Below are 21,573 nucleotides of genomic sequence, written 5' to 3' on the forward strand. Positions count from 1 at the left end.
AATAGGAAACCTTAGGCACTAAAGAATAAAAAAAATGCTTAATATAGTTGATTATATTGTGCAAAGCAAGCTGCTAGAAAAAGAGATGCTGCAGTCTCAAAAAGGAGAAAATTGTCAGCGTTAAAATTATACCGAATATCAATTTTATATAGGAAACATAAAATCAGTAAATAATAACATCAGTATTATCTATTCCAGAAACAAGTGTATATATAAAGGTAGTGTTTATTATAATAAAACAGCTTAATTTAAAAAGGAAGCTCATTACGATAGTATCAAATATCTGTATGTGGAACAGGATAGTATAACTTGGTCTTTTAAGCACATTGTCCGTAGGAAAAAGCCTTAATGCATTAATTTATTAGTATTGTGGTAGTAGTCATGGAACTGTAGAAAGACCTTCCTATAAATTAAATTGTTTAAAAGCCATATATAGTCCCGGTGTAACGTTCTCACCACTCTTGCAGAAAATGAATCGCAAGAGTCTGCAGTGATGGCTTATATCTATTACAAATAATCAAGCTGTCTCTTCCAAAGTAAACATGATCAATTTGCATAACTATCTGACCTGGAACTATACACTTTATAATTTGATGGTTAAAGGAAGAATATAACGAATAATATGACAAGCTGGTCACAAAGTTGGACATTTTTCTTTATATCGAAATGTATGTGCCTATAATACAATCCTGATGCCCCGAAAGTAATTTGATCGGATGATCATTGAGAGTGTTAGTAGATGACACAAACCTTCCCCAAAGTCGTTAACCAGCCAGATCTCATTCAGTTTGTTCACCATCTTGTATTGCCAATCTGTACACTCACCCAGTGTGTGTGGCCAGCCTTATAGATAGGTACAAATTACTAAAACATTAACAAAAACAGCAATTTAACTACAAAGTCAATATAAAATTCCACTGTAATCATAAGATTTGTAACAAAATTCCATTGTTTGTTTTTTTTTTTTTTACCCTGCAGTACTTTCTTAACCCAAATTAAACTTCTAAGTGATTTTTTTTTTTTACCTGAAAATTGGCTGTTGAGTTTGATTTTGACTATTATGCACCTTTTCTGACTTAATAACTATAGTTTAATGCAATTAAATTACAGGTAACGGCTCCAACATGGCAAAAACCTATAGTTTTGCTTTTAGGCTTCCTGATTTTCAGGCAGCTGGGACAGTTACATCATCTTCTGGACTCTAAAGCATGAATAACATTGTAGAAGCACTCTGGTGGGCTTTTCCAACTGTGTGTTAGCACTTAACAAAAGCTACAAAAAGTTCCTGGCTTAATTTGTATACATTAAGCTGTTGCAGGTGCGTCAGACAAGAGCAAAGGGAAATACAATGAAATAGGTTAAGCATGTCATTTAATAGACCACCCTCCATTAGAGGTGTTTGGGAGAGATTGCAACATGAGATGCAATTGATTGCAAGCTAATTGTCATAAATTATAGGTGCTTTTTATTTTAAAGAAAAGTCAAACTGTGTTTTGTTTTTTTTTGATTGTGATGGTGAAATACACTATTCCTTTTTTTGGCTCAGCAGCCTGAAAAGCACTGTAATCCCAAATATTTTCCCAAAATAGAGCTTAGAGGCATATTTTAATGTCCTTAATTTAAATCTTCTTTTGAGTTTTACCACCCTGCATTAATCAAATGTTAAAAGTAAAACCGGATTATTGTACTCATCGTTAAATACTTTTTCCATATAGTTAATTGGGAGCTATAATAATGGTGGGGTATAGTCCCGGCCTCCAGGAGGTTGGATTTAAAGAATTGGTTACACCTCCACCTTCAGGCTTTACCATTAGACATTGTGCTAGCCAAATGCCAAAGAAGACTTGGGAGAGGATGCAAGGCAATGACATCCATCAACAAAAAAACAAACAGAAGGTAACAAGCCAACCACAAGAGAAAATGTTTAAGCCAGTCAAGGGCCAAACCACAAAAAAAGCACTTCATCACCCAGTGAGCTACAAAAGAAATGGATTTAATGTGATCACAAAAATCCTGTTTTCTCATGTGTTGCATTAGGAGACAATGTAATGGGTACGTGAAAATATGATGCAGGCCTTAGATACCACAGCCGGTAACCCCTTGTTCTCAGAGCAGACATCTGCTGTCTCCAGAAGTCTCTCCCTTGTGCAGCAGTTACAAAGAAGCCAGAGTTAGCTTGAGAACTAAAGGGAGATCCTTCCTCTTCACAGAATATGTCTGAAGAATGTATTGCTGTATCTGTGGAGGTATCTTTGTTTTAGAAGCCACCCCACCCTCTTGATCACCTGATGCAGAAAAGAGTCTGAATGCCAGTGTCAGAGCTGTAATACTGTATGGCTCACACCTATAGAATGTCTATAAAATGTAATGGCATGTCCTGCCTGCAATGACACAATGCTATAAGAGCTATTTCCTGGCTGTTCAGTTGAAAAGCAGAAACCAGCTTGGGGAGAAAATCAAGAATACTACTTTGTTCTGACGGAAAATGAGCACCTTTCAAGAAAGAGCTGTCATCTTAGATACACTACTGGAGAAAGTGATAACTATGTGGTTTGTAAAGAGGGTGTTGTGGTTTATTTCACATTTTCTTTTGTGGAACTACAGGTCGCAGCCAGCCCTGGGTGTCAGGGCATGTTTGCACTTGTGGTTCTCCAAGTGCCAACATGCCCTGGCTGCCATGGGTATGCTGGTGCTTGTAGTTATACAAGCATCAGCATGCCCACACTGTTTAGGGCAGCCCGGGTTGGCTGGGACTTGTAGTTCCACAAAACAAAATAGCGTCTGTTTGTTTTTTTTTGACACAATAATCGACGATTATTATCCTACACCCACCACCCAGGGGTGTAGGAAGAGCCCTGGTGCTTTCAGCACTGGGCTAGGTGTCCCTAGAGGGGGGGCCCGCTCTTCTTTCGACGGACCCCACTCCCTAGGAAATCCAGCGCTGAACAGCCAGGGGTTGGCTCTCATTATGGCAGGGGGACCCCTGCCACGTGTCCCCCTGCTTTAGTGCCACCCACCCAGGCTGGTTTGCCTAGTGCTGGTTATGTGAAAATCGGGGACCCCACGCAATTTTTTTTCCCCCGATTTTCACGTAGCCAGCAGTAGGCTGGCAGCACTCGGGTTAATGGTGGCCGGTCGGGTGGCTTTTTTTTTTTTTTTTTTTTTTTTTTTTTTTTTTTTAAACCTTTTATCTATTTTTAAACATTTGATAGCTGCCGGCAGTGCCGTAACTAGACATCTTGGTGCCCTGGGCGAGACAAGGCACCGGCGCCCCCCATCTAAGTGGGAGTGGCAAACATAATGTGTGGGTGTGGCTAGCACTTTACTGAAAGGAAAAAAAATTCAAAGTGTGTTTCCAACTTAAAATGACTATCCCCTGTTTCGTACGTGCCGATCTATATTTACGAGTATATTCCTTTGTCTTTCTTACGTCCATCTGTGTTTTCAGTCTTTTATAGTATCCAGTCTGTGGGTCTGTGAGAAAGAAGAGCGTTCCAAATGACGAACTTCCTGTCGGTGGAACATGCGTTCCACTGCGGAACTTAAGGGCAGAAGCACCAAGCTCTTGTAAGTTAGTCTCTCTCTCTTCAAGGTATGGAGTCAGGTACCGGGCGGCAGCTGTGCCCCCTTGGCCTTGCGCCCTGGGCAACGGCACCGCCTGTACCACCCTCGTTACGGCCCTGTGTGGGGGAGAATACACCTAGCACTTTACAAGTACTGGACTGGTCTCCAATCCTGTACAAGTTTCTCGTACCTGTTCTTGTAGTATGACCACATGGAGCTGCTGCTGTCATCTTCCGCTCACTTGATGCTTGGCCGGATCCTGCTGGGGCCCTGTTTGGAAAAAATATTTTTAATATTCACCACAAGGAAAGGAAAGCAAAGCAACAAGTGAATAGTCCAGGCCTCCTTCCTCTAACCAGCCCTGACATGAAATAAAAGTACCCATGTTTTATAATCAGGTCTCCTTCTCAAAATTACATTAAAAAAGGCATATTTCCAGTCTTACCAACCAACATTAAATTAAGAGCACTCCCATTTCACAAATAGGCCCTATTCAACACCAACTCTGTTCCACATTCAATGAAAACACACCCCAAAATCCCCAGTAATAAATTAAATTAATAGCCCCCACCACCACAATCATCCCACAAGTATAAGAATAGCCCCACCAATAAATTAATAACCCTTATTCCCATTAAATTAATTGTCACCAATAAATGAATAGTCCTACTCCTGTTAAATTAATAGACACACAGGCTGAGGGGGGGGGGGGGCAGGGGGGAGAGGAGACACACAGGCTGAGGGGGGGGGGCAGGGGGAAGAGGATACACACACACAGACTGAGGGAGGGGGGGAAGAGGAGACACACAGGCTGAGGGAGGGGGGGAAGGGGAAAGAGGAGACACACAGGCTGAGTGGGGGGGGGGGGGGCTGGGGGAAGAGGAGACACACAGGCTGAGTGGGGGGGGGGGCTGGGGGAAGAGGAGACACACAGGCTGAGTGGGGGGGGGCAGGGGGAAGAGGAGACACACAGGCTGAGGGGAGGGGGCAGGGGGAAGAGGAGACACACAGGCTGAGTGGGGGGGGCAGGGGGAAGAGGAGACACACAGGCTGAGGGGAGGGGGCAGGGGGAAGAGGAGACACACTGGCTCGGGGGGGGAGACACACACTGGCTCGGGGGGGGGGAGACACACACTGGCTCAGGGGGGGGTGAGACACACACTGGCTCAGGGGGGGGTGAGACACACACTGGCTCAGGGGGGGGTGAGACACACACTGGCTCAGGGGGGGGTGAGACACACACTGGCTCAGGGGGGGGTGAGACACACACTGGCTCAGGGGGGGGTGAGACACACACTGGCTCAGGGGGGGGTGAGACACACACTGGCTCAGGGGGGGGTGAGACACACACTGGCTCAGGGGGGGGTGAGACACACACTGGCTCAGGGGGGGTGAGACACACACTGGCTCAGGGGGGGTGAGACACACACTGGCTCAGGGGGGGTGAGACACACACTGGCTCAGGGGGGGGTGAGACACACACTGGCTCAGGGGGGGGGTGAGACACACACTGGCTCAGGGGGGGGTGAGACACACACTGGCTCAGGGGGGGGGGTGAGACACACACTGGCTCAGGGGGGGGGTGAGACACACACTGGCTCAGGGGGGGGGTGAGACACACACTGGCTCAGGGGGGGGGGTGAGACACACACTGGCTCAGGGGGGGGGGGGTGAGACACACACTGGCTCAGGGGGGGGTGAGACACACACTGGCTCAGGGGGGGTGAGACACACACTGGCTCAGGGGGGGTGAGACACACACTGGCTCAGGGGGGGTGAGACACACACTGGCTCAGGGGGGGTGAGACACACACTGGCTCAGGTAGGGGGGAGACACACACTGGCTCAGGGGGGGGGACGACACACACTGGCTCAGGGGGGGGGGGAGACACAGTGGCTCAGGGGGGGGAGACACAGGCTGAGGGGGAGACACACACACACAGGCTGAGGGGGAGACACACACACAAACACACACACAGGCTGAGGGGGAGATAGGGGGAAGGGGAGAGAGAGAGATTCAAATACAAAGAGAGAGACAGGGTAAGAAACACATGCTGATTATTACTTACCTACATAGCTGGAGTACAGGCTGGTCAAAAATGCAACAGAAGCTTGTGGGCTGTCCAGGGGACGGAGGGTCCTCTGCTGAGCAGTCTCGATACTTGTAGCAGGCAGCTTGCTGTGCTGGACAAGCTGAAGGGCTGACCACGGGGGATGGGCGCCTCTTTCAGCTTGCTGTCACTCAACACAAAGTGGGCGGGCAGATCGGCTTCTTGTAGGAGCGTCCTGTGTTGAACTGCACAGGAGCTCCTTAGTGTATTTTGACTGTAAGGTGGCAATAGAGGCTGGAGTGCCGCTGCAGCATGGCGCCTCCCACCTCCCCGCACTGCTTATATCGCGATCTGCAGCGCTGACTCTGCATCAGCCCCAGATGTGTACCTGGGGCTGTGACTTGTTTAATAACAGGGGGGGCCATGGCGCCCCCTAGACTTTGCGCCCTGGGCGGCGGCACCGGCCGCACCACCCTCGCTACGGCTCTGGCTGCCGGGACCTCCGACTCTATAGACAGGACAGTGTAACAGTGTTATGTTTCGTAATCGCGCTGCTAGAATGCAGTATGTTGTATCTGGCGATTTTTAAAGCAAACTCAGGAGAGTTTGCTTAATCGCAGCTTCATACATTGGAGACTTGTATAGCTAGAGTGGCAAACAGTCGGGACTTTGATCTCTATCGATTTTGGAAATAGCGATTTTTACAGAAACACTACTCTGGCGATTTAACATGAAATCTCAGCTTCATACATCAGCGAATTTCAACACTCCTGAGAAAATCACTGGATTTCCAAAATCGCACCTTGATACATTTACCCCCTAGTGTCTAAAGACACTAAGGGGCATATTCTATTCTCGGCGGAAACGCCGAAAATCTCGCGGTCTGCGCGCGATTACCGTAATAACGTTAATACGGTAATTTAATCACTGGATTTCAGCTCGCAGCTCCCTTAGCCGCGAGCTGAAATCCAGCTATTTATTACCGTATTAACGGTAATAGTTTTTCCGCGGCGCGGGAAAAAAAACAATTGAATATGCCCCTAAGCTAGTAGTGTCATTATTGGTGGGGTATGATCTGCACAGGAGCAGGAATAAACTTTTCCATATTTAGTGACCACACTCGGGCTCATACACCACCATTCCTGTATCCTCCATTGCAACACATGAGAAACAGTATTATAGCATTTATTTTTGAGATATTAATATATTTCACTGCAAATTAAAATCATCAAAGTAACTTGATGTAACCCCAATCAGTGCTCTTAGTTTTCTATGAACATCCAGGTATCGGGTATGGGGAGTACGTTGGCTAAGTGGTTAGCACTTCTGCCTCACAGCGCTGGGGTCATGAGTTTCATTCCCAACCATGGCCTTATCTGTGTGGAGTTTGTATGTTCTCCCCGTGCTTGGATACACGGGGACAACATTTTACACGTGGATATTCATTTTATAAAAGTATAAACTATAAAGTGCTCTTCAATTTCTATACCGCTTTGCATAAAATATTTTCTTGTACCTCTTAATAGGCGAGGCCAAGTGGCTGTTACAGAGTGGAATTGTGATCCTACTCCCCCATGGCTATGATGGTGCTGGTCCAGAGCACTCTTCCTGTCGCATTGAACGCTTTCTACAGGTTAGCATGCGTCCCGATAGTCCCACTTTATGCAGTTGTTGAGAGCAGGCTTTGTTGGTTCCAATTTTTTTTAAATGTTGAGAGATATGGGTTAGTCCAAGCATTTTTTTGACATGTGTGAGAAAACTGAGGGAAAAGTGCACTTAAATTATAAGTGATTTCACATAACTTACATTTCATAATGTTTGAAGATGTGATGTTAGAGCAAAATTAAGTTTTTCCTCTTTATGTTGACTTCAATAAACCGTATTTGCACTGGTCTAATAGGATACGTTTACTTTTTATTTGATTATAATATTTAGACAATGACCATGTTGTGGCTGATCAGTGTATTATATATAGATATATAATACACCGATCAGCCACAACATTAAAATCACTGACAAATGAAGTGAATAACTTTTTGATTATCTTGTTACAATGGCACCTGTCTAGCTCATTCATGCGCGCGGGGAGCAAAGGCAAGCCCGTTTGCTCCAATCTGACAGAGGAGGTACTGTAGCACAAATAGCTCAAAAAGTTAATGCTGGCTATGATAGAAAGATGTCACAACACAGTTCATTGCAGCTTTCTGAGTATGAGGCTGCGTAGATGCAAACCGGTCAGAGTGCCCATGCTAAACAAAAAGACAGTTGCCAGCGTTTATCCTTTACACTGCATATCTGTGTGTGTCTGTCAAAATTAAAACATGAGGTATTGGTTCATATTTTGATCAAAACATTTAAGCTTGCATCCCAGCGTCAAGGGAACCTCATTATATGCAGGTCCTACACTGACCTATATGCTTTAAACACCGTTAAAATCAGATGCACTCACCTCCCAGGTATAGGGGTTTACATCTAGCAAGGGCTGGCTTGTGAGCCACACCCAACTGTGCCTTAAATAGGCTTGATGGACAGCTACTATGACAATAAGGCAATATTTTGAAACAAAACCAGAGAAAAAACAAGACCGCCCTCTGTATATCCCACATTATATATGGTACCAGCTGCTTGGCAATAAGCCCGTGCTCGATATATCCCATATTGTATATGGTACCAGCTGTGTGGCAATATAAATGGCATATATGTATACAAAACAAAACTACAGTTGTCAGCGCTTATCCTTTACACTGCATATCTGTGTGTCTAGCAAAATGAAAACATGAGGTATTAGTTCATGTTTTGATCAAAACATTTAAGCCTGCATCCCAGCGTCAAGGGCACCTCATTTTTATATGCAGGTCCTACACTATATGCTTTAAACACGATTAAAATGCAGTTAAAATCCTGGGAGGTGAGTGCATCTGATTTTAACTGCATTTTAATGGATTTTATCAATCTTCTTCTCTTTCATTTCCTCTCTGAGAGGTCTGAGTTTATAGGCGTTACTCACTTATTACAGATGAACCAAACCTTTCTGTATTTCATTTCACTTATAACTCCACAGATCCCATGGCACCTTTATCAAGGGCTACTGTGATATATGTATTAAACTTGCTGTCTAATTGGACTGGAACATGAACATCCACTGCTTATATTGGTAAACTACAATCAGAGCAATGGACTTAATAAAAAAAAATTCAAATAGTGTTTTTTGCTTACAATAAGAATGTGTTTATTGTATAATGCATTGTCATTTTTAGCCACTAAAACATGACCAGATATCATATTATCAAATTAATTTATTTCAGTGTGTAATGAAAATATATAGATAGCTTTTTCTGTGCAGTTAGTCTGGCTATCCACTAGGTTTCAGTAGCAGTGCCTTCTTTATGACTGAATTAAAAAAGTAATACAAAAAATGGTCTTTGTGTTTTCCTATAGCTGTGTGACAGTGCAGAAGAAGGAGTAGATGGAGATACTGTAAATATGTGCATAGTTCATCCAACAACTCCAGCACAGTATTTTCATTTACTGCGCAGACAAATGATCCGGAATTTCAGAAAGCCTCTGATTGTGGCCTCCCCAAAAATGCTGCTCCGATATCCGGTAAATATTTATTTGCCTTAACATTTAATGTAGGTGTGATAATTAAAACAATATTGTTTGCCAAGCTAATCCCCCAAATAAATGTTTAAAAACCTAATCCTCAATTACTACTATTTCCTTTTTCTATGGAAGCACAGTCTGTCTTAATTTCTAAATCTATTTCATAAAATAACCACAGAAAACATTCTTATATATAAAAGATTGTCTTTTATATGTAGTTTCAAAATGTGGTATTTGTATTTTATTTATTTTTTTTGTTCTAGTTTCCTTTTAAGATAACAATTTAAGTGTAGTCATAAAATCCTATATTATGCTGTATACAACAGTATATTTATTTTTTAACTGGCATTGGCAAAATCTATTAGATACATGTTGGGTGACCGGTCGCCTTCTAGAAGAGCAGTCCATTTATTTAATAAAACTGTGCTAAAAGCATTTGGTGCACGTCAATTCTAAAGTTATATTGAAAAATTATTTTATTTTTATTTTATTTTTTATTTTTATTTTTTAATTTGTATTTCTATTTTATCTGGTAAGAAAATTTTAGGCTATGCATGTTTTTGAAACAAATCCAGTTCAGTTTTTGAATAAACTTAAAGTAGGCTTCTCATCTTTGGAAAACATTGTACACACAGTCAAGGATATTTATCATAAAAGCACAGTCCTAAATTATTTTACTTATGATTGGTGACTGCTGGAATGTTTTATACACTATATAACACACCATATAAAATTGGGGAAACAACTATAAATTCACTAAAATGTTTTTCCATATATGAGGTTTTCTTGTTAAAACTTTTATGACAGGCTGCAGTTTCAAGCTTTGAAGACATGGCTCCAGGAAGAACATTTAGACCTGTTATTGGAGAGGCAGATACTGACCCCAAAAGGTAATAATACATGTATACATTTTAGCCACTATGATATGACAGCTATTCTAATTGGAGTATGCAAAGAATTGACAAGCCCACATATGTAATTAACATTGTCTCATTAAAGAAAAACAAAAAACTTTTTTTCAGGCAAGTACAACATTTTTGTATTCAAATATGTTGTACACTATGTTTGAACTACACATAGGTAAATTGTACTGTTTTAAGATCGCTGCTAAGCTTAGTTTCTTAAATGGATATTTTTCTGAAACAAAATGCTTATTTTGAAAACCTGGTATGTAAATGGGTAAAACATTGGTACTCCATTTCTTATGGAGGCTTTGTTTAGGGCCTATTGGATTACAAGTGGTTAAGGGATAAGGCACGTAAACATTGTATGCACATTTATAATGCACATTTTATTGTATTTATGAGACTTTGAGAACATTACTAGGCAATAAACAAGCATATTGCGTTTGCACGGGGCAACAGATGTAAAAAAGATTTTTTTTCAAATGTATTTATCCAGCACCAGATTGAGGGGAGCCTCACATCATTACTGTTCTGCTCTTATATATATATATATATATATATATATATATATATATATATATATATATATATATATATATATATTGGTCATGTGCAGGAATTGGCTTAGATGAAATACTCTGTGCTACTGTTAAGATTCTAGTGCTTTCACTGTATGCAGGTTTGTTTTCACCCACCTTATTTCATCTACTGCTTGTCCATGTGTACCCAATTTCAAAGACAGTTTGCAATGTTTTATTACCCTAGTCACACACCTCTTTGTTGTGTCTACTTTCTACAGTGTAAGCACAGTCATACTTTGTTCTGGGAAACATTACTACGCGTTGGTCAAACAGCGAGAAACTCTAGGACCGCAAGGGCACAAATTTGCTATTATTAGGATAGAAGAACTATGTCCATTCCCATTAGAATTACTACAAAAAGAGATGGGCAAATTCCCAAAAGTCAAAGGTGAGTCCTTGTGACCCGTTTCTGTCTAATTATGTTTACAAAGTACCACTAACAAAAATAATTAATACTGGAAGACAAATACTGCAGTTTGTCGGTAACATACATTTTGGAAGAAACTTTACTTTTTTCTGTGTGTTACTGTTTTTATATTATAACACATAACTGTTTATTTCCAAGTAATAAAAGAACTGCAGTGAGTAGTTAGGCTGTTATTGGTACATAGTTTATTAGCTCTCAAAAAATCACAACTATGAATGTAAATAGAAGCAGAATTTCAGGGCATTTGGTAGCATTAAGAAGTTTTATGCTGAAGAGGTCGCTGTTTAAGAGCACCAAGTAGTCAGCATTACCAAAACGGCCCTTTCACAAAAAGAGAAGTAAAATGGTTTTAACTTGTGCAAAATCCTTAATATGCCTAATCAATTGATTGAGACTGTGTATACTCAAAGCTTGCCTGAAGTGGTGAGTTTTCAGAGAATGCTTAAATGTTTGGAGACTATGGGAAAGTCTTGTATAAGGGAGGAATTGCTACAGAGTGGGTGCAGCCAGAAGAAAAGTCCTGTAACCAGGAATGTGAGCAGGTAAAGTGTGGATAAGAGGCACAGTCCCTGGGCAGAGCAGAAAGGTTGAGCTGAAAGATATTGTGAGACAGGAGAAGAGATGTGTGTTTGTGCTGTTTTGTATGCTAGAAAAAGTATTTTATATAGGGTCCGGTAAAATACAGGCAACAAAAGTAGGAACTGAGAGTGTGGAGCAGCAATGGAAGAACATATTACATGGATAATCAATAGTACTGGTCTAGGGAACAGTAAGAAGGGCATTGTAATAGTCAATGCGGAGATTGAGTAAATAACATTTTTGTGGTGTCATGTTTGAGAGAAGAGTATATTCACTTAGGGCTTGATTTAGACTTGCACCTATAAGTAATGTAATATGCTCTTCTTTTTTTTTTTTTTTTGTTTGGTTTGTTTAAGATTTTGTTTGGAGCCAAGAAGAACCACAAAATATGGGCGCTTGGACTTTTGTTGCTCCAAGATTTGAAAAACAATTGGGATGCAAGGTGAGATTTCTGACTTCCAGTTACATATTTCACTTTTTTTTTTTTTTTTTTTAAAACTACAGCTCTAAAAAGACTAAACAAAGACCAGTCTGTCTTAAGGTAAATGGCTGTGGTGCCTCATTATTTAGTATTGAGCACCATTTTAGGTAGTAACATATATAAATGTCCTTTGCACTTTTAATTCAAGAATAGATATTTTGTTTCTTCCATATAACGAGAAACTTTAAGATACTGGGCACAAGACAGATCACATGAGGGGTGACTATATCCCATATTTCATGATGCATTAATTAAGTAAAAAAAAAATTTACATTGTCAATAGTACAAATTATGTGTGAAATGCTGCTTGTATTTTCATAGTTTTAGTTGAAGATCAAAGCTATAAGGATAAATTCAGAGCTTTCATAGGATTATGGTTAGGCCTAAGGCTTAAAGCTTGAGATAGGTTTACATGTAGGGCATGTCTTACAGAGTTTGTCCACTTATTGATAATAGCTTCTTACTCAATAGTGCCTTCCACCTTTCTCCAGGACTTCCGTGGTAACTTTTTCCAGTCCTAGGAGGTGGAGAAAATTGCTCTCCTCATGACAATCACAGCAGAGACCTCCTTCTTTTTTCTTTTTTCTTTTTTTTTTCTTTTTAAATAATTTAATTCCAAAATAGAACAACACCTTTTAAGCTCAGGATAGGTATTATGACTAAACTTAAAGATATGTTTGAGACTTGGGCTAATGATAGGGCTTCCGTTATGAGTGTTCGTATTAGCATAAGCTAGTGTTAGGAATTTTTTATTTGATTTACAGAAGATATTTTGATAATTTCGATTAAGATACTCATTTGAACCTTAGTTTAAAAAGATTCTAAAGGACTGCTTAACTTCAAATTTAAGCCATAATCAATGTAGTTTGTAAAAGTTGCTGGAAATTATAACTGAAGATATTTGACCAAGTTGTGATTGTGAAAGGAGATATTTTTTTCCATACACGGCAGACTTCCTATCAATAACCCCCCTTATCATTCCTGTATCAGAAAAGGGCTGAACAATAGCTTGCACTCGCCTGCAAAAGCAAATGTAAATAGAATGTCAAACTTCTCAAGTTCTCATGGGATGGATATACTTACATATATTTTTCAATTCCTAGTAACTCTTTTTATATTCTGAAACTTGTATTTTAGGTTATGTAGTCCTTTTCCATGATGAGCTCTGTCCTTGATGATGCTGAGGGGATGAGATAAATTTCTCCTTCATCGCATTATTAAGAAGGTTATTATTAGGGTCCTGTGTGCCACTGTATTAAACAGCCTTGCATCTGTCCGCATTATTCCCAGTGGTTATGTTTATTCACTGCCTGAATAGATCTAGAGATATAAAGACCTAATTCTTTCTTTCTGTACTAGAGATTGGTACAGTTCCAATAGAAGCGAGTTCAGTGATGGTTTACATACAGTGTTGGGAACCTTTCTTTTGTCCTCCTGATTTTAGTAACAAAATGTTGTTTCTCTCACATCCCTTGGGGGACACCGGGACCTTGGGGTATAGGGTAGAGCAGGCGAATGCTGGCACTTTAACTTTTAGTTAACTAAAACTCTGGCTCCACCCCCTCTATACCCCACCTCCTGCTAGAGGCCAGTCTAGTTCAAGTGCCCGGCGAAGCGGGCTGTGCACAGGGCTGCTTAGCAGACAGTTTTCCTTTTTTTTATTATTTTAATGACAGCGGAGACTGTGTCTCCGAATTCTGACAGCCGGCGGCTCGCTGAGCCGCGTAGTCGGCTGTCAGTCAGACTCCTGGCTGCATATTTATTTCTTCTCCTCTCCCGCGGCTGCGGCCGACGAGGAGAGTGTGAGGCAGCGATGGGGAAGGTCTGTGGAGCGCACAGCACGGATGGCTGTGCGCTGGCTGCGGGGGGGGGAGCGGAGGTGCCGTGTGGGTCCTCCTTGCTGCCTGCTCCCCTTTGCCTATTATCTATCCCTCCATTGGAGCCAGACACAGTCTGTGGTGGCTGGGGTCTGTCCTCCAGGTACAGAAAGCATGCTGTCTGCACATACTGCGTCTGGAGGGTTGGCAGCAGGTAAGTAAACTCTCTCTCAGCATAGTGCTGTGAGAGAGATATTAGAAATCGCAGTTGGTTCCCTGAGCTGGCTGTTTTTTTCCTAAAATCAGTCTGGTTAATTGTTAGAGATAAGAGTTCTATTTTTAGCTCAGGGAACAGGGTCAGGCAAGGGTCACTGTCTCAGTGAGCCCTGCTAGGCTGTGGATTGGTTGAGTTGTTTGTCTGTCTTAGATGTTATCCAGTCCAGAGCTGGGCCCTGGGGGAAGGGGGGGTGTGTTTTACTCCTCGGCACTTCCCCCGTGGTAGTCCTTCACTCCTCGTGTGTGATTACCTGAATAGGCAGCCATATCTAAAGCTCCTGCTTCTCCCCTTTTCTATCCTGTATACTGTAAGGTAAAGGATTGGGGGTGGTGTGTTTAGCCTTTTGTACCTTTACACAGTTAGGAGCTTTTGGCTGTATTGCAGGCTCACTTTCTCTTGTAGTTTGTGTGCTGCTTGTTATCTGTATTGTGTGCATTTTACTGTACTGTTTTGTCCCATCTTTGAACATGTCTGAGAGGAAAAAATCTACACGTGGCAGGGCTGGTGCTACTATGTTAAGTTTCACCTGTGCTGTATGTCATGTTAAGTTACCGTCTGAGCAGTCAGGAACACAGGCTCTGTGTGTGTCCTGTCGGCCCACGGAGACTACTCCTGGTGAAACAGTGGCTGTCTGTTCAAACACGGAGGAGCCTGCTTGGGCTTGGTCTCTATTTAATACAGTGGAACTGCTTGCTCAGAAGGTACAGTCTCAGGCAGCTCAATCTTCTGATTCTGCTTTCTTAGTTCAAGCTTTGCCTGTTGCTGCTCCAGTGCAGTCTGGAGAACTAGCCTGGGTGCAGGGTCTTGCATCCTCAGTACAGGGTTTGGTAGCGGTCTCTTCCTCCTTGGAGAGGATGATGCAGTCGGTCACTCCGCCTTCCTCAAGTAAGCGGAGGCGGGTGGCCGCCTCTCTTTGATTGTGGTTCCCAGGAAGAGGGTGAGTTACCGCTGGGTTCTGACATAGATGCTGCTTCGTTGGTGGAGGTCCCAGCAGATCGTCAGAGTCTGGAAGAGTTGATTCAGGCGGTGCGTCAGGTACTTGAGATTCCTGAGGACCAAGTGCCTGAAGTTTCTGCATCCTCTCTTTTTGAAAGACGCAAAAAGAAGGAGGTGGTTTTTCTGGCCTCTCCCGAATTGGAGCAGTTGCTGTTGAAATCTTGGTCTTCTCCAGACAAAAAGTTTCAGGTGACTAAGCGACTACAGTCATATTATCCATTTCCCCCTGAGGTTCTCGCTAAATGGGAGACACTTCCTCAGGTGGATGCAGCTGTGGCGAGGTTGGCAAAGGTAACTACTATTCCTCTGCCTTACCAGGCCAATCTTAAGGATGGTGCAGACCGGAAGGTTGAGACCGTTCTTAAGTCCATTTTTTTGGCAGCGGGTGCTTCTTTGAGGCCTGCTTTAGCATCAGCTTGGGTTAACAAAGCTGTTGATCGCTGGTCGGAACAATTGTCTGAGGGTTTGTTGGCCTGCAGGCCATCCTCTGAATTGATTCTTTTAGTGGAACAGATTCAGAGGGCTACGGATTATTTCGGTGAAGCTGCTATGGAAGCAGGGACGATGGCAGCGCGCATTTCTGCTTCGGCAGTGGCAGCGCGTCGGACTCTATGGTTAAAGTCCTGGGAGGCGGACGTAGAGTCCAAAAAGGCTCTGGAGTCCATTCCCTTTTCAGGAGGTGTTCTGTTTGGTCCTCAGCTGGATTCCTTTTATCAGTCAGGCATCAGGAGGTAAGAGCACTTTCCTCCCGGTTAGTGTTCCCAAGCAGAGGATGTCTAGATTTCGGGCCTTTCGGTCCTCAGGTAGGTCTAGAGGACAGTATTCCTCAGGACAATCCTCCAGAGGTCAGACATCCAACCCTAGAGGTGCTTTGCAGCGGGGCCGTCAGGCCTGGTCGGCGCGTCGTCCAGCTGCTAGGCCAGCAGACAAACAGTCCGCATGACGGGGATTTTGCTCCTCCATTGTCGTCAGTGGTGGGAGCCCGTCTTCTGCGGTTCAGGGATCGGTGGTGTCATTCCACCACAGATGTCTGGATTCGGGGTGTGGTGAGTCAGGGTTACAGGATCGATCTGCTCGGTCTCCCTCCCAGACGGTTTTTCACCACGGGGCTTCCATCGTGTCCAAGGAAACGGTTGGCTTTAACAGAGGCGATTCAATCCCTTCTGTCAGCTGGAGTGGTTATTCCGGTTCCTCATTCTCAAAAAGGTTTGGGGTTTTATTCCAATCTTTTTCTTGTGACAAAACCCGACGGCTCTTTCAGACCGATTCTCAATCTGAAGGCTTTGAACACTCAGATAAGAGTGCCCATCTTCAAGATGGAATCTTTACGCTCGGTAATTCTCGGCATGGAACAGGGAGAATTTATGGTGGCCCTAGACATCAAGGATGCATATCTCCATGTGCCCATTTGGAGGGGTCATCAGTCCCTGCTGAGGTTTGCGGTTCAGTCAGAGCACTTCCAGTTTCAGGCTCTTCCATTCGGTCTCGCCACGGCTCCACGAATCTTTACCAAGATCATGGCGGTGATGGCTGCTTTGCTAAGAGCCAAGGGGATTACAATCATCCCCTACCTGGACGATCTGCTTCTAAAGGCAGACTCTTCCCAGAAGCTTCTGTTACACATTCAGATAACAATCCAAACCCTGGAGTTGCATGGTTGGATTATCAACTTCAAGAAATCCAAGTTGATCCCATCACAGCAGATGGTATTTCTGGGTCTTCTATTCGATACCCGTCAGACGGGTACTTTTTCCTCAGGACAAGGTTTTAGCCTTACAGGGGATGGTGAAATCCCTGTTGATGGCAAGGAGACCCTCCATTCATTTTGCGATGAGGCTTCTGGGCAAGATGGTATCATCATTCGAGGCGATCCAGTTTGCTCAGTTTCATGCACGGCAGTTTCAGTTGGACCTTCTGTCGCAATGGAACAAATCTCATCGAAATCTGGTGAGTCAGGTGTTTCGCCTATCTCCACAGACGCGCCAGTCGCTGATCTGGTGGTTACACAGGCAGAATCTCTCCAGGGGTCGCTTGTTCTCCATTTGGGATTGGATTCTAATTACAACAGATGTCAGCCTTCGGGGTTGGGCTGTATGTCTTCAGGCTCAGTTTCAGGGGCTTTGGACTCAGAAGGAGTCCAAGCTTCCAATAAATGTCTTGGAACTGCGCGCAGTGTTTCACGCTCTAAAAGGTGCGCAACATTTGCTGCAGGAAAAGCCAGTAAAGATCCAATCAGACAATGTCACAACAGTGGCATATCTAAATCATCAGGGAGGCACCAGGAGTCCTCTGGCCATGAGGGAGACTCACAGGATATTTCTGTGGACAGAAGCTCACGTTTCGGCAATCATGGCCGTGTTCATTCCCGGGATAGAAAATTGGGAGGCAGACTTCCTAAGCAGGCAGACTCTGCATCCAGGGGAATGGTCTCTCCATCCGGAGGTGTTTCAACAGTTGGTGATGAAATGGGGTCAACCGGATGTCGACATGATGGCATCTCGGTTGAATCACAAAGTTCTCCACTACAGTTCCCGTGCAAGAGATCCCGGGGCAGTTGCGGTAGACGCTATGTCGGTTCCTTGGAAGTACCATGCTTCCTGGAGTACTGCAAAAGGTGAAGAGAGAGGGTGTTCCAGTGCTTCTGGTAGCGCCGGATTGGCCGCGCAGAGCTTGGTACACCGACGTGCTCTTCATGGCAGGAGGTCGGTCGTGGCGGTTGCCAATTCGTCCAGATCTTCTAACTCGGGGTCCCTTTTGTCATCAGGGTTTGCATCGTCTGGCTTTAACGGCATGGCTGTTGAAACCAGGATCTTAAGAGCTAAGGGTTTTTCGAGACGGTTGGTTCAGACCATGCTTCGTGCTCGAAAGCCGGCTTCAGCCAAAATATATCATCGGGTTTGGAGGACATATATTGGTTGGTGCGAAAAGAAGGGGTATCCTACATCTTCTTTTCGTCTGGCCAGGTTACTGAGGTTCCTGCAGGACGGCTTGAATGCAGGTTTGCGTCTCAGTTCTCTTAAGGGTCAGGTGTCAGCTCTTTCAATTTTCTTTCAGAGAAAACTTGCTGTCATACCTGATGTGCAGACTTTCATTCAGGGTGTTCTTCATGTTCAGCCTCCTTATATTCCTCCGGTTTCATCATGGGATTTGAATTTGGTGTTGAGGGCTTTACAGCATCCTCCATTTGAGCCTTTGAATTCAGTAGATTTCAAATTTCTTACCTAGAAAACGGTTTTACTTTTAGCCATTTCAACGGCACGCAGAGTTTCAGAGCTTGCGGCTTTGTCTTGTAAGTCTCCTCTGCTAGTTTTTCATGAGGATAGGGCAGTTCTTCGAACTAAGCCATCCTTCCTTCCAAAGGTTGTTTCTAAGTTTCATCTGAATCAGGATATTGTCATCCCGGCTCTAACTGATTCCTCGTCTTCTGATCAAGATGACTCTATTTGTTATCTTGATGTGGTTCATGCCTTGAGAATTTATGTTAAAAGATCGCAGAAGTTTCATAAAACTGAGGCTCTTTTTATTCTTTACGATGCTCACAAAAGAGGCTGGCCAGCTTCTAAGGTGACCATTGCTAGGTGGATTACGGCTGTTATCCGCCAGGCTTACAACTGGGCTGGAGAGCCTGTCCCTGCTAATCTGCGGACGCATTCTACAAGATCTGTAAGTGCTTCCTGGGCGGCACGCCATGGTGCCTCCAGTGAACAGTTGTGTAAAGCGGCCACGTGGTCTTCTGTACACAGTTTCACAAAGTTTTACAGATTTAATGTGTCTGCCTCTAGGGATGCAAGTTTCGGGAGAAAGGTGCTTCGGGCCGTTTCTTCTGAGCGTTCCCTCCCGTGATACAGCTTTGGGATGTCCCCAAGGTCCCGGTGTCCCCCAAGGGATGTGAGAGAAAATGGGATTTTTATACTTACGTAAAATCCGTTTCTCTTAATCCGTTGGGGGACACCAGGCGCCCACCCTTAATGCTCTGGTTTTTCCTTCTGTTTGACATGTTGTTTGATTGTTAAGAGAATGTTATGTGTTAAGTTTATTCTCTTTTCTTTGGTTCTCTCTATCTCCCTTTCTGCAGGCTTGGTTAAACATAGACTGGCCTCTAGCAGGAGGTGGGGTATAGAGGGGGTGGAGCCAGAGTTTTAGTTAACTAAAAGTTAAAGTGCCAGCATTCGCCTGCTCTACCCTATACCCCACGGTCCCGGTGCCCCCCAACGGATTACGAGAAACGGATTTTACGTAAGTATAAAAATCCCATTTTTTTCTCCTGTTTACTCTGTGGCTAATCTTTGTTGCATTCCCTTTTCTGTGATGATTTACAATTCTATTTCTAGATGTTAGATCTACCACTTAAAGGAATGTTTGACAGTCCTATCTGCGGTTCTGTTAGTTTATGCTATTACTAAAGCGACAATGTATCTGATAGAAATGAGCATGCTATTCTTTTTATGGACTGCAACAGAGAATTCCTTTCACATCACATTGGCTTTCCTTTCCTTACCTTGGAATGTTTAGAGTTTATTCATTAACTAGCAATGTGTACTGGAGCGTAATGTTTTTACCTCGCCCCATGTGCACTACATCGTGCATTATACATTTGTTCTTTCTTTCTAGTTGCGTCTTGCAAGCAGACCGGCTCTTCCTGCACCTGCAGTGGGTATTGGGATTCTTCATCAACAGCAGCAAGAAGACATTCTTAAGAAAACATTTGCATATGTAGAATGAGTTTTTTGGTTTTTGTTTTTGTTTTTTGTTTAACGACTTTGGATGAAATAGGCAATATTTTATTCTTTAATCCACACTTCAATTCTCTCAGGACAAGGATCAAAAATAAGATCTTATTGCGTATGCTGACGTTATTAATGTAGGTAACTTTGGTCAGTGGAGCGTCATTCTCACAGTCAGTCAGTAACACTGAGCAACAGCATGGTCGGTGTGATACCAGGGATATTTCTTCCCCCTACCCACTGACTGTATAAATAGTAAGAAGCTGTGGTGGTGAAGGAAGAATGAATTACATGAGGTGGGAAAGCCGGCCACGTTCTACATGTCTAGAAAGGGCAATATTTTATTTTTTTGGAATGTACTTTCCTGGTAGCCAATAAAAAGGTTTGCCCTAAAAACTAAATTGACCTACCCTACCATTGGAACATGACAGACTATTTTGCGCCCTGGAAACTACGTCAGTAGTTGGCACAAATACACCATTGTTTGAAGACAACCATTAGTGCTGCAAGCTTCTTACATATATCTAAAGTACAAGGTCATGCATATGAGAGAGACAGACTTCCTGACACTAATTTTATTGAAAAACACAATAGAGAATTATACAGTGCCTAAAGAGTCTTATAGAGGAGACCCACAGCTTGTAGTGAGGTTTCATATCATATTAAAGTACAGGAATATATATATCTCTATATATATATATATATATATATATCTGTGAAAGTTACAAGTTCACATCTCATATTGAATTCATTTGTGTAGATTTAATGGTTATAAAAGAGTGATTCAAATTGTCTACTTTTACAAACTGGAACCATTGAATATTTAGTAAATGGCAAAAAACAACAATAAAAAAAAAAAGTTAAGCTAGCAGTTATTGTATTATTTGATCTTCATGGAAATACTTGAAATGTAAGTAGCATTTGGCTAATACTTCTAGTATATGTATTTTTTTTTCTACTAAATATCCATTAAATACAGAATTTACTAGTCTGGCATTTAGATATTTTTAAGTAACCTCTGTGCAGATTCTAATTTTGTCTATTATTCAAAATTAACATGTAAATTGATAATTGAATGATGTATCACTTACTATACATTTATAAGGATTTTGGAATTCTAATGACCAGTTTACAGGATGAGATACATTATTTCTTATGTCACTATGTGTGTCTTTTTAAAGTATTAAATTTGTTTAACATTTATCTGATAATTATGTTTTACTTCATTTGTCTTTCAAAATATATAAATATCTATCAAAGGCTGTGCATTACCAAGCTTTATAATATACACAAAATACATCCACCATGCACTTTTATCACTCCCGAAGTAGATAATACAGGGCTGCACTGAGAGGTCAGGTGAAAGTTCAGATTTATTTTATCTGCTAGCCGTGTAACCCAGAGTTGCATGGGACCGATTTTGTAAAGTGTAGCAGTTTTTATATATTAGAATATTTGGTAAATACACCAAAAATGCTATTTAGAAAATAAGATTTGTTGCATTGTTTCCTTCCAGCAATCAAACAATTATTTACAACCAAAAAATATTTTCAATATTTGTCACCATG

The 21,573-nt window shown here is 42.5% G+C and overlaps 1 protein-coding gene across 1 annotated transcript in view; it reads left to right on the plus strand.

Moving 5' to 3' along the window:
* The window catches only part of DHTKD1 (dehydrogenase E1 and transketolase domain containing 1), a 46,650-nt gene extending 25,386 nt beyond the window's left edge, over positions 1-21,264 (plus strand). The window contains exons 12-17 of the mRNA XM_075208643.1: positions 7,142-7,248; positions 9,054-9,218; positions 10,026-10,108; positions 10,923-11,092; positions 12,067-12,152; positions 19,893-21,264. Of these exons, the coding sequence (XP_075064744.1) occupies positions 7,142-7,248; positions 9,054-9,218; positions 10,026-10,108; positions 10,923-11,092; positions 12,067-12,152; positions 19,893-20,003 (722 nt within the window). The 3' untranslated portion in view covers positions 20,004-21,264. The remainder of the gene's footprint in view (positions 1-7,141; positions 7,249-9,053; positions 9,219-10,025; positions 10,109-10,922; positions 11,093-12,066; positions 12,153-19,892) is intronic.
* Positions 21,265-21,573: the final 309 nt, after the last annotated feature.

Source organism: Mixophyes fleayi, chromosome 4 (assembly GCF_038048845.1).
Source record: "Mixophyes fleayi isolate aMixFle1 chromosome 4, aMixFle1.hap1, whole genome shotgun sequence".
In the NCBI taxonomy this organism is placed as follows: domain Eukaryota; kingdom Metazoa; phylum Chordata; class Amphibia; order Anura; family Limnodynastidae; genus Mixophyes; species Mixophyes fleayi.